This window comes from Onthophagus taurus, chromosome 1, assembly GCF_036711975.1.
Source record: "Onthophagus taurus isolate NC chromosome 1, IU_Otau_3.0, whole genome shotgun sequence".
NCBI classification, from domain to species: Eukaryota; Metazoa; Arthropoda; class Insecta; order Coleoptera; family Scarabaeidae; genus Onthophagus; species Onthophagus taurus.
In genome coordinates this window covers 20297697-20311166 of record NC_091966.1, presented here as the reverse complement: position 1 = coordinate 20311166, position 13470 = coordinate 20297697, and the positions used below count along the sequence as shown (strand labels likewise).

The 13470-nt window shown below is 32.6% G+C and overlaps 1 protein-coding gene across 3 annotated transcripts; it reads left to right on the top strand.

Moving 5' to 3' along the window:
• Positions 1 to 3634: 3634 nt before the first annotated feature.
• Positions 3635 to 13189, top strand: LOC111418352 (annexin B9-like). 3 transcript variants are annotated; one of them, XM_023050878.2, is made up of 5 exons: positions 3635 to 3795; positions 4064 to 4103; positions 11372 to 11740; positions 11880 to 12056; positions 12118 to 13189. In XM_023050878.2, exons 2-5 carry the CDS (start codon positions 4080 to 4082, stop codon positions 12886 to 12888), a joined length of 1341 nt encoding a protein of 446 aa, XP_022906646.2. In that variant the 5' UTR covers positions 3635 to 3795; positions 4064 to 4079; the 3' UTR covers positions 12889 to 13189. The 3 variants fall into 3 exon arrangements, with proteins under 3 accessions (XP_022906646.2, XP_022906647.2, XP_071054400.1); XM_023050879.2 differs by having other exon boundaries at positions 3639 to 3744; XM_071198299.1 differs by lacking the exon at positions 3635 to 3795 and adding an exon at positions 3930 to 4006.
• Positions 13190 to 13470: the final 281 nt, after the last annotated feature.

Genomic DNA, 13470 nt, shown 5'->3' with positions numbered 1-13470 from the left:
TATTCTTGAATAACATTGCTAAATGTTAGACCAGGAATAACTTCTTATGCGTTTCTTTCTATTGGACAACTAACAAAACAGACACAGGATTCAGGATGGAGTGATCCAGAAACAATTTATCTTATCATACCAATACATTTTTCTATATACGAGTCCCAATTCAACCGTCTTGGTCCAATTGTGTTTTCCTCATGTTAAATGGTTGTCTAAATGAAAAGAGTAATTAGTTTGAATTGGGAGAGGAACATTGTCTAGTTTTACTTGTGGACACATCCCTCGTTTAATCCATTCACCCAGTTTGAGTAAGTGCTTTTAAAGATGGTAAGAAGCAGTTTGGGGATCCCTATGTGAAGTCACGATAACAGTATCGTCAACGTAATGGCTGTGATGGTGTAAATTTTGCTTGGTATGTCTGCAGTATACATATAAGGTATAATGTCGGAACGCTGAAACGCCAACACGCTGCCCTGTGGGACTTTAGCTTGTATGGGTAAAAGTTTGGGTTAACCTTCCTGTCAGACAAAGAAGAACCTCTCTTCCAAAAATTATCGCGGTAGGGAACAGTATTGGTGAGGTAGTTGCTTTTTAAGTTTAGTGAATAAATCATAATGCTAGACTTTATCGAAAGCAAACAGAAAGCCGCAGTAGCTTTCTTCTTGAATACTTGTCTCACTGTTTTGACGATTTATATAACCTTTTCAATAGTTTCGTGGTCTTCTCCAAAGTCAGAATGATAATTTGGTATTACATTTTTCAGATAAGGATGGAGTTTAACTTGCTGCATTTTTTTTCGAATACCTCACCAAGCACCAGAAGCAAACGGATAGGGTGGTAAAATAAACTTGCAATCACACCGCAAAGGTTTTTACAAGGTTACATTTGGTAAGGGGTCTCTAGATTTAGGCAGTTTGTAGGTCTGCTAGATATCTTAATACCTCACTTTACTTATAATAATGATCTTATGCTTGTTGATCATATCACTTCTATGGTTAATTTTTAATATTCCTGATGACAAAATCTTTTTGCCACCAATATGATGCGATGCATTAAAACTTACAAAACCAACTAACTTACATCTCATTCTTATGCAAGTTTTTCAATCAAAATGGTTTTTTACAAGCTAATATGAGAAGCTATTGCACTCGCAATGCTTCTAAAAATAAAGGTTAGTGTTGTCAAGTAGCTGTTGAATATTCACTTTGGTGTGTCGATGAAGGTGGTCTTCTACTATAACGCCATTTACGTGCACTAGAGACGTTTCGTCCATTTTACAACACGTGAAATTCTGCAACTTACTAGTTTGTTCCTGTACTGCTAATCCAGTACCAAGTATTGTCGTATCATCGGTGAATGTTGCTAATACGTCGTAGTGTTAGGGAAAGACACGTATGTAAAGCAGGTATAAGGATTGTTCCAAAACGTTACCCTATGGAGCACCTGCACTGATGTCTTTGAAATTTGTATATTCCGAAAATCAACAGTAAAGCTTGTTTTCTAAGGTTTTTTTGATCTGATCTGTAATCTTGTGAACCTGATCGATTATGGAATCGACAGAATCAGTTGTCGTCTAATTATGATTGATTTTAGAAGTTATTTGAATACTTTGTCTGTGATAAGATTATATCTAAGTCTATGCTCTTATTGTCTGTATTAATACTCGCAGAAAGATGTGGCCATGCATATGGTGATACTTCATCATGTGGTCTGAATATGGTCTGATATCTGCTCGATGGTTGGCAAATGCTTCTGATTTTTGCATAGCTGATGATTTTTACTGTGGAAGTGTTTTTAATGCGGCGGATTTGTCCTTGTCAACTGTTAGGTCTTTGAGATAAATTGGAATTGATTCTTCTTTCAATGTTCGAATTTCTTGATTTGTTGTTAAGGGTGATTTTGTCTGCTGGATCACGCAACTGCTGCCATCGCCGTCTCATGCAACGTTTTTCCTTGAAGAGGTCTCTCACTTCGATTGTATGTCAAAATTTCTATTAACTTCTATTTAATATTTATATCAATGATATTTTTTCAATAATTAAACACTCTCATTGCTTAATGTATGCTGACGATTTAAAAATTTTTACACGAGTTTCTTCACCTGCTTATTGCAGCTCAAATTTCTTGACACTGAACCCTGAAAAATGTAATGTTATTTCTTTTACAAGGAAGGCAGGCACGATCAGATACGATTATAGCCTAGGTGATGATACCATACCTAGAGTGACTCAGATCAGGGATTTGGGCGTCACATTTGATGTCAAACTAACGTTTGAGGGCCACGTTGATGGAGCTGTTGCTAAGGCTTTGCGCATGCTTGGCTTCGTTATGAGAGTCACGCAAGAGTGCATTTAAACAACTGGTTTGCACCCAAAAAGGTATAAACATTGATTGCAAATGCTTAAGTAATTTGCGCTACGCGGACGATATAGTTCTTATATCGGATAGCCTTGGAGAGATTAAACTAATGCTGAACGACTTAAAGAAGGTGTGTGCAAGAGTCGGGCTAAATATCAACGTGGAGAAATCAAAATTTATGACAAATCTTGTTCCCAACTCTAACATCAATATTGGGGATAATGAGATTGAGAGGGTTGACAGCTATGTATAATAGCTATATAGTATATATAATATAGCGATATATATAATATAGCTTAAGTGGAACTGGGCGGGTCATGTCGCGCGAATGAAGAATGAGCAGTGGACAAAACGGTTGCTAAATGGAGACCGCGAGCGAACAGACTAAATAGACGTCAAAAGAATGACCAACAATTGGATTCAGACTATTTTAGACAGCACAGAATAGAATCGAATGGAACAGAATAGGAGAGACGTCCAACAATGGACGCAGAGGGCTGCTTGATGATAATAATCATAATAACTTGATCTAATCTAAATTACGACAGATTCGTTTGAATGTTGATTCTACAACGTTGAATTCGTTGATAATACGTCTTTGAATGTTGACAATTCCTCGTCTTCAACGTCCTCATCATCTTCCTCTTCATTTTTTTTGGAATCTGATATATGTTTACTGGTATCACTTTTATACCCACTGTTTGGGTATTTACCCTGGGCCGGTGTAAATACTCGGATAAATACCCATTTTAGAAATACCTACCCGCCGGGTATTTACCCATCACTTTTTTCATCATTTGCCTATCACTGATTGTATTAGCGGTTTTTATAACCAGTCTAAATAAAAAGTTTAAATTAGACTTTTTGGGAATCCAAATGGTATTGAGAACTCACAATCAATATACATAGTCATTAAAACAAACCGGTACAAATCTAGTATTACGCATTTAATTCTTGTTATCACGTGGTAAAAGTTTCGAACTCTCGCGTCAAGGTTATTGTATTCTAAACAGTATACACGTTCAAAACTAAATTTAATTTCTAGGTTTTTATTGCTACATTTGGAAAGAACAACGAGTGTAACGGTATTGTTTAAATTCCGTTTTTAAGGTGTGTACAAAAGTGTTTATAATTTATTAAGTATATGATTTTGATTATCTTATCCATAATTCCTAAAGATTACAATATTATGTGGATTTGACAACGAATGTTGTTTTTGGTCATTCAAAGATATAGTTCTAAAATGCGGCGCTAATTTCGATGGATTGAATTGCGCAGGTTCAGTCACATGTTGGGGAAATACATCAGCCGATCAGCCGGTTGAAGTTGAACCAAACCCAAACCGTTTTAGTCGTTTTAGTTGCTTACAGTATTCAGTAAAGTGTTGTCTAGGTAATAAAAGTAATCACTTTCCTTGTCATTTTTGTAATAACAAAACTTTACGTAAGTTTCTAATTAAATCTCAACATACCAAAAAGACTTTATTGATAAATTTCTTTATTATAATCGCTTTATTACTAAAAGTTATCAACGAAAATTTTTAATAATGTTAAGGATTTCAGCTTTATATATTGTTGATTACTTATTTTGATAATATATTAATAATACATTCATATAACAAGTTCAAGGAATTTTTGAGGACGATAACCTCAACGTAACACGACTTTTCCTACTTCCTTAACGTTATTTACTCTAATTTTGTTGTTTACAGGTTTTCCCCAACAACGATGAGTTATCCGGGTTACCCTTACGTAAGTGTTACAAACTACCAATATTTTCCTTCATTATTAATAAGGATTATTTTTTTATTTTTATCTAAATCCATTTCGTGATCGATATCATCGATATTGATTTACATCGGCACATGAGCTCATGTAAATTCCAATAAATAACACCCGTTTCAATTAAAACCTCAATTAAAAGTTCATTAATCCTTGAAACTATTTAACAATGAATATATTTGGGTTTTACATTGTTATGGCTTCCTTTTAGAGCAACATTGATGTATTTTCCTAGTACTGAATTACGGGAATATGCGTATTAGTTTTATTGTTGATTTTTGTTATGAGCTGATAACAGTATTGTTAGCCATTATAAATAAGAATTATTAGATTATTATTAATCGATCATATGTAAAATAGAAAAATATATGTGAGATAGATGGGGAGACACTGTATAAAAACAATTTAAATCATATTTATCTTCTATACTTAGCAGCTAAAAATAATTACTTTTGTTTAAACATTTACTGTTTTTTTATAGTAAAAACATAGCGGGAATATGATTTCTTTAATGTATAAGGTTTGGCAACAATTACAATTATTCGTCGAGAGGTAATTTATTGCACAATTTTATTTATAACAGGAACTACACAAACTAAAGATAAAAAAACTTTTTGAATGACTTTACCTTATTCTTGTTGCATTAAGTTTGTTGAAAGGAACTTATGACTTTTTAAACCGCTTCGACTAAAACGAGATTATCACATTAGTCTCGTCAATGTCGAATGCTATTGATAGTATCGTGGATGTTGCCAATTTACTTATTGATGAAGATATAAGGAGCTTTGCGTTAGTCATCCCAAAAGTAACGGATAAATTTCTTAAAACAATTAAAAACAGTTTATGGAAAAATCGCTGAGACGAGTCTAAAGACTTTTTAATATGGATTTTTTTTTAATTTGGTACAGCCGATACTAACCTTAAAATTTCATAATTTCCCATTGAAGTGAGATAGAAAAATAGCACTAGCCATGCGTAACCATGGCAATCAATTGTTTCAAATATTTTATAAAGACAAAGATTAATTTTTGATATTAAATTTGTTATAGATGCATAATATATACAAAATTTTAAATATTTAGACCCGTCGCAGCATAGGCGCCGGTTTTTGAAAATACGTATGGGTGGTTAAACATAGGTGCCGTATGGTAAACATTTTCTAATCTGATAAAAAAAATCAAGTTTATTTTAAACATTTATTTAAACATATTAAACATTAAACGGAAGAATTATTTTCATAAAAATTAACTATGACAACTTAAAAAATATAGGTATCTTCTAATAGAAACGTGTTTCGCCTCTGACTGTTTCGTTTAATAAATATGTTTGCATTTAATATAATGCAGTCGTTTAACCTACTCGACGTCATGGTTGTTTTTAAAAATTGTTTTAATCTGCGTAAATTTGAAAAGCTTCTTTCAGAACTACAAGATGTTAACGGAATAGTAAAAAATAATGTTAGAACTTTGAAAAACTCTGCAAATAAATCTTTTAAATGTTCATTTTCATTAAAATATGAAGCTATTTCCGATACTGAGTGAAATTCCTGTCCTTACTACAATCGAAAAACATGTTTTTATGTAAATATAATCATTTTAAAATTTAAACTATATAAAAAAACTTCTTACATGCTTAATATCAATTTATTCGGAACCGGTTTCGAGCTTAGCGCATCATCAGCCGAATCTACGTAAAAATAATTACATTACGATCAATTAAATATAATGAAAAACATAATAAAAGTATTACAATCATAAACTTAATGTCAAATAGTTAAAAAGAAACCACGACGTCATTAAAACAAAACATATGAAAAGAATACATATTGAAATATATCAATCAATAATGAAGTATGTTATTGTGAACAATTAAAGTTAAAAACACAGTGTATAAATAAAATTGTATAGATAAAATATTTTAAAACACTTTAAAACGAACGAAACGCACGAAACAAAACTTGACATGAGCACGAGAAAAACGACTATGAAACTGAAAAATAAAACCGGATACAAGAGCCTAAACGAAAAACATTCTATAGAATAAACACCGCATTTGTCAAGAGTGTCTATCTTCTCCATATGACAATTTGAGAGTAATTTCAGAATAGAATTATTATTAAAAGAATTATTAAAATTATAGAAATTATAGAACATGTATAAAAAACCAAGTGTATATTAGAATATTGTATGAAACTGGGATCGGTTGAAAAAAATCGATAAATGGACATTTCATCTCATGGGCAAGTTCTAAATCTTATTGACAAATTTACTCAGACTGAATGCATTGCAAATTCCATAATCAGCCGAGAGCTAATTTCGGCATATATCCTAATACATCTTTATATCGGATTTCAGGTGAACTGAAATTATCTTGGGTTCCGTTCATAATGTTATAAAACTTCAACAGATCATTTTCAATAAAATATTTTTAGCAAATTTTAAATAACAACGATAATAATAATGATATAAGTACGATATAAGTAGTAGTCAATAATAATGATAATAATAATAATAACGACCCGCAGAAACAATATTTATTCAGAAACTTGGAACGGCATGGAAAGAGTGCGTCTCATAATAAAAGCTATAATTTGTGGACTGACTTAAAAAGAGCGATAACAAAAAAGCTAACTACTTTGCAAAGTACTGATGCAAACTACTGATGATTTGAATTATAGAATAGTATTCGAAAATATATTGGATTTTTTTTTAATTCTTTGAAGCAATCGTTCGGTTTGACAGTGTTATGGCAGAATATTTAAATCGAATAATTGTAAAATAAATAAATATTGACATAATTGAAGAAATTGTAAAAATAAATAAAATTATCAATACTTTCAATCTATGTAAATTAGACTGTACAGGGTGTCCCAATTTCGATGTCCGCATAGGCTATCTCCGAAACTAAAAAAGATAGAAAAAAAGTGGCTTACATGTCATGATCTCGTTTTTCGAGAAAATGTTAATGCCGAAAACTCTGAACAGCACACATTACATGTCTTTTGTTTTCGCCCTATCGGCAAAAACTGAAAATCTTGCGAAAAAGACAATCGCGAATATCTCACTTATTATCAAAGATGGAGTATTATAAATAAAACAGTATAAGGGCAACTTTTTACGAAGAATTCAGTGGCGTAGGTAGAATTTTTTTCCCATCTTTTATTTTCGGGATTTTAGACGTAACTTTATTTTTTTAAATGGAAACCATAGTTGGCTATGACCTAAAATAATTTGTCATTTTCTTCTGATAACAAATATATACAGTGCTAGCGTAAAGTAACCCCCCCCCTTTTTAACTTCCGAACAGATTGAGATATCAATATGAGCAAAAAAACGTCAGGTTCTATATTTTATCAGCACAAATATTTTCTTATGGAAAATTTTGCTATCACTTTTAGTTTTTCCGGAAAATGGATCCACTTTGTTTTTTTAAATGGAACACCCAGTATATTATGGTATCTTCCGAAAGATGAAACCAATACGAATCCAACGGTACCTCACAATCAAATATCGGTTTATTAGTTTTTCGCATAAAAATTAAACAAAATGCGGAATTTCGCCGGAAAAGCCAACGTATCTTCGTCGACTACCTGTCGAAATGCAATCGGCCAGTTAAATGGTGGACGGTAGGTTAACGGTAGGTATACGCTCGAGCTAAGACGGATTTAAAATTGATAGTTCCCTTACTTATTTTTGAAGTATATTAAATTTATGAATTAATCATATTTTATTAAAAAATATTTATAAAGAAAAAAATCAAAGCCAATATAAGAAATAAATTTTTTTAATAAAGATTTTGCCGTATCGGTTGAAAAATTGGCTTAGTGTTGTTATTGAGTAATAAAAGAATTTTTTATTTATTAAGAGCAAACATTTTTGTAGTGTTTCCTCTCTCACACGGCTTAACATGTGATGATCAATATTTTGGCAGACGTCAATAATTTTTTGTTTTAAATCCTCAATACTGTCCAGCGAAATTTCATATACCTTGGATTTTAAATAACACCATAAAAAGGAATAAAGGTGTCAGATCTGGTGATCTTGCTGACCATTCAATCAGCCCACGTCGACCGATCCACCGTCCATTAAAATTGGTATCAAGATAATTTCGTACCATTGCCGCATAATGTGGAGGAGCCATTTCAAAATCGTCAGGATTCTGGTGTACAATTTGCAAAAAAGACTTGGATTAATATCTTCTTCTAATAATCTTAAATACAATTCCGGTCTAATTTTCGGTTAAGAATCCCATTTTCGGTCCCACGATGTGATTTCCCAATATGCCTGTCCAAACATTTATTTTCTTGGAAAATTGAGTGTTAACTTCACGATATTCATGTGGATTAAAATCACTCTAGTAACGTACATTTTGCCGATGCAATTTTCCATCCAAAAAGAAAGTACATTCATCACTGAAACAAATCTAAAAATATTTCCCCGCCGTTGGACCCAAATCACACGTTGATGCGATAGCAGCAGACGACATCATGCACGCATTAACTACTTCTGTTAACATCTGCACTTGTGTGTCTTCAGAAATCGAACGACGACCAGTTCTTTTGCGGTCTTCGACGCTTCCAGTTTCCAAAAACTTATTTACAGGTTCTCTTAAATATTTTCGACTAATTGGATGTTCAGGAAAAAGTTCTAATCGTTCATTAAATTGTCGCTCTGTTTCATGTACATTTCTGTCAGCACGAGCGAATATTAAAATTCTTCCGATTTTGTGCTCTAAACTCCTTCTAGCCATTTTGATCTCGCCTTTCTTTGGTTATACTTGGTCGGGTAGAATTCCAAGATAGAAATGAAGGACAATATTTGCATGCTGCCTTAAATACAAAATTTCAAGGTACCTACAAACTTTAAAATTGTTGTTATTACAATTTTTTCTTAGATGTTTTAAGACGAACTTTCTTTTTATCCTTTTCTTGCATTGATTGTTTCATAAAAACATTCTAAAAGAATTGCCGATTTTAACCCTGCTTAACGCAAGCGTAGACCGACATTTAACTGACCGTCCACCATTTATCTGGCCCATTGTATCTCGACAGGTAGTCAACGAAGGTACGTTGATTTTTCCGGCGAAATTTCGCATTTTGTTTAATATTTATGTAAAAAACTAATAAACCGATATTTGATTGTGAGGTATCGTTGGATTCGTATTGTTTTATTCTTTCGGAAGATACCATAATATACTGGGTGTTCCATTTAAAAAAACAAAGTGGATCCATTTTCCGGAAAAACTAAAAGTGATAGCAAAATTTTCCATAAGAAAATATTTGTGCTGATAAAATATAGAAACTGACGTTTTTTTGCTCATATTGATATCTCAATCTGTTCAGAAGTTAAACAGGGGGGGGGGGTTACTTTACGCTAGCACTGTATAGTTTGTGGGGTATATTTCTTATAATTATTGAATAATTAACAAAAATTCATTTTATTCTATCTAAAACTATTGTATGTATTTAAAAGTTAATGTTGTTATGGTGATAACCATACCATGATGGAAAACATTGTTTCCAATTATTGCCAAAGTTTGTAGTAGTATTTAAAAATTCACTAACAACTCTGGCATTATGTGCTGGTGCTCCTTCATATTGAAAATATATCATTTGAGTCATATTTAATGGCAAATTGTCGACCAAAGGCTCAATGTGCTACCTTAATATATTGAGGTATTTACCTGAGTTTAAGTTTTTATGGCAGATACTATATGCCAAAATTTTATTATCTGAAAGGGCACATCATACATTGAACCCGAATCTTCTTTGAACACTCAGAGACTTCATCGGTCCAGATGACATTTTGAACAAACAGCAGATTATTTAATTTTTTTAAATATCATCTACAAAATTCTAATCTTAGATTGACATCTCCGGCACGTAAATAAAGAGTTAGCCCCGCTTTGTATGGTTTATATTCATTTTTCTTTCATATTCGGGAGCAGCGGCTTTCGGGTCAGACGTCGTATTCAATTTCTCTGTAAGATGTTGATGGATTTATCGCAATTGAAGCCAATACATTGACTTCATCCTCTTGCAGGTCATTTTGTTATGTTTTTGCACGTGGTTTGGGGAAGGACCAAAAATCCATTAACTTTTCTGCTAACCGGCTGAAGGTTCTTGCGTGCGGTTGTCTTCTTTCCGGATACCTTGTGAAGTGTAATTCCGCGGCTAACGTCGTATTCTTATCTGATAACATATAGCATTCCATCATGTTACATTTTTCATAATTTTCGAAATTCATTGTAAAGTTTTATATAAAATACCGTATACCTACAATTGAACTCTAAATACGACTGTGAAATATTTTAGTTATTAAGCTCGCATCAAACATCATAAGCCCGCAAATTTTCAAACCCCCACTTAATTTAGTTCTCTATACAGTTCTAATGGACGGTCGTCGTGGATGACCCTGTATTTAAAAATAAATTTTGAGATACTACACGGAATAGCAGTACTGAAGCTATTAAAGGTTTTAAATATAATCTCACGTACAATATATTAACTAAAATTAATAATACAAGAAGAAGATGTAATAACATCGACTATTATGTTTCTGAACTAGTCATTAAAGGAACGGTGTACAGATTAATCATTTACCAACAATTTTAAAGAAGTTGTATTAATAGCAAAAGAAGTGAATTGCTAATAGAATACTTAATAGATAAACACCTGTATTCAGTGAGTCAAAGCTTCCAGATATTCCCCAGAGTTTAATCATATTCGTAAACCTTCCAGCAACGCAGTCATTCAAATACGAAAGAAAATATTGTTGTGGAAATACCGCAAGCTCGTTACTTTGAAACAGGAGTCAAGTTTTGTACATTTAAGATTTGGTGGAGTTATACAATTAATTGTATTTCTTTATCTGAGCAATGATCTCTAAATGTTGTATTGTAATTTCATTGAAATAACACTTCTTAAAAATGCTCCCGAAAATTATTTTTGTTAATATTTTCCATTTTTTATAAAATATTACAATATTTGGGTTAATAAAATAAATTAATTTAATTCATTGTTTTGGTTGTTTAAATAAATACATATTTAAAATAGGATCTTATCTATTTATATATTTATTTATTTAACGTTAAAACTTATATTTATTTTATATTATACATTAATTTATGCAAAATATTATCTCTAAATGAACATTTATTTTTCAAAAAAATTTTTTTATCAACAACATTAAAAGAATTTTATTGTTTTATTCGTAACTTTCACTTATTATTGATTTTAGGGGTCTGGCGACAATTCGGCTCCATATCCCGGCGGTCCTCCTTACCCCTCACCTCATCCTCCAATGCCAGGACAAAACTATGCGCCACCTCCTCATGGAGATTACCGTCAACCTGTTTTTCCACCCTCTATGGGATTTAATGTAAACTCTCCGATGTATATGCCGCCTCAAGGAGGTTATCCGCCGATGGGTGGTAATTATCCACCTCCTATGGGCTATCCCCATCAACCTCCACCGAGTGGATATCCTTATCCAGGTGGGGCACCTCCCCCAACCTCTTATCCATATCCGCAAGATTCGCAGGTAGTACCAGAAACGACGGATATTAACTACTCTTCACCGCCACGGAGTCCACAACCTGAGATTCAGGTAGATTCTATTGAAATTAAATCAAAATTCCAAGTCCAATATTTTCATTTTTCATCATCTTCTTTCGTACTAACATCTTTTATGTTATTTGAAAATAAATTATTCTGGTTCGTCATTAAAATGATAATTTTCTTTGTAGGTTACTCCAACTTTATTCCCTGCTGATCCTTTTGATTCCTCAGCAGATGCTGAAGTACTTCGTAAAGCCATGAAAGGATTTGGTACTGATGAAAAAGCTATCATTAATGTTTTGGCTAGAAGAACTAACGATCAAAGAATGGAAATTGCTGTTCAATTCAAGACTATGTATGGAAAGGTAATAATGTCACACAAAAAATATCTATCACGATTTGCATCCGTTTTATTTTCTTAAATAGGATTTAGTGAAAGATCTTCGAAGTGAAACAAGTGGAAACTTCAAAAAACTATTAACTTCAATGATGACTCCCATTCCAATTCTTTATGCTCAGCATATTCGTGATGCAATCACCGGAATAGGAACCGACGAAGAAGTACTAATAGAAGTTATGTGTACGAAATCTAACGAAGAAATTCGTTGCATTCGTAGTGCTTACGAAACAGAATATGGAAATTGTTTAGAAGATGATTTGCGTTCAGACACATCCGGAACATTCAAAAGAATCATGGTGTCTCTTTCAGCTGCTGGACGTGACGAAAGTATGCATGTAGACCATGAAGCTGCCGTCCAAGATGCTAATCGACTGTTAGAGGCCGGCGAAAATCAATGGGGAACTGATGAGTCTACGTTTAATATGATTTTGTGTCAAAGAAATTACGCCCAATTACGCGTGATTTTTAGCGAGTATGAAAAGATTTCTGGAATTGATATTGAAGACACAATTAAGAGCGAGTTTTCTGGGGATGCTGAAAACGCGTTTTTAGCCATTGTTCGATCTATTAGGAACATTCCTCATTTTTACGCAAAAACCTTACATGATGCTATATCCGGAATTGGAACCAAAGATAATAAATTGATGAGGGTTGTTGCTACCAGATGTGAGATCGATATGGAAGACATAAAGGGTATTTATGAAGCTAAATATGGGGAAAGTTTAGCTGAAGCTATCAAAGGTGACACTTCTGGAGATTACAAAAAATGTTTATTGGCTCTTATTGGAGAATATTAAAATGTTTACATTGTCAGATTTTTAAAAATGTTAAAATTAAGAAATATATAAACGGGCCCACACGCTTTTTATAAAAATACGTTGTTAGGGAAGGGTAAGGCACATTGATATCTCTTCCATTGCCAAGGAATGCTATTTGTGTCGTAATGTGACTAAACTGACCTATATTTCTAGTGGCGTCGAGATAATAATAACAGTTTTGTCAACAAAAATATATGTGTCAATGTGCCTCCACTTCTCTCTATATTTTATTTTTCTGTATTCACGATTAAACGTAAATAAATATTTTAATACATTACTACTTTAATGCATTTTTATATTAAAATATTTAGTGTTCATTACAATATTTGTAATAATAGGTTCATGGTTGAAACGACACGTCACAACGTTTATAAGGATTTAGTAGGAAGTGCTACATAAAATTTCCTATATGTCTTTAAAGTTGTTATTAACATGTTAAGAAAAAGTAATTGAAGCATGAAAAAGTGTTGTAATTAATATTGTAAAGGATGCTGTAAAGAAAGAAGTTAAAACTAGAACTAACACTAGACCAAGAAGTAGAAACTTTCTGGTTAAACTATG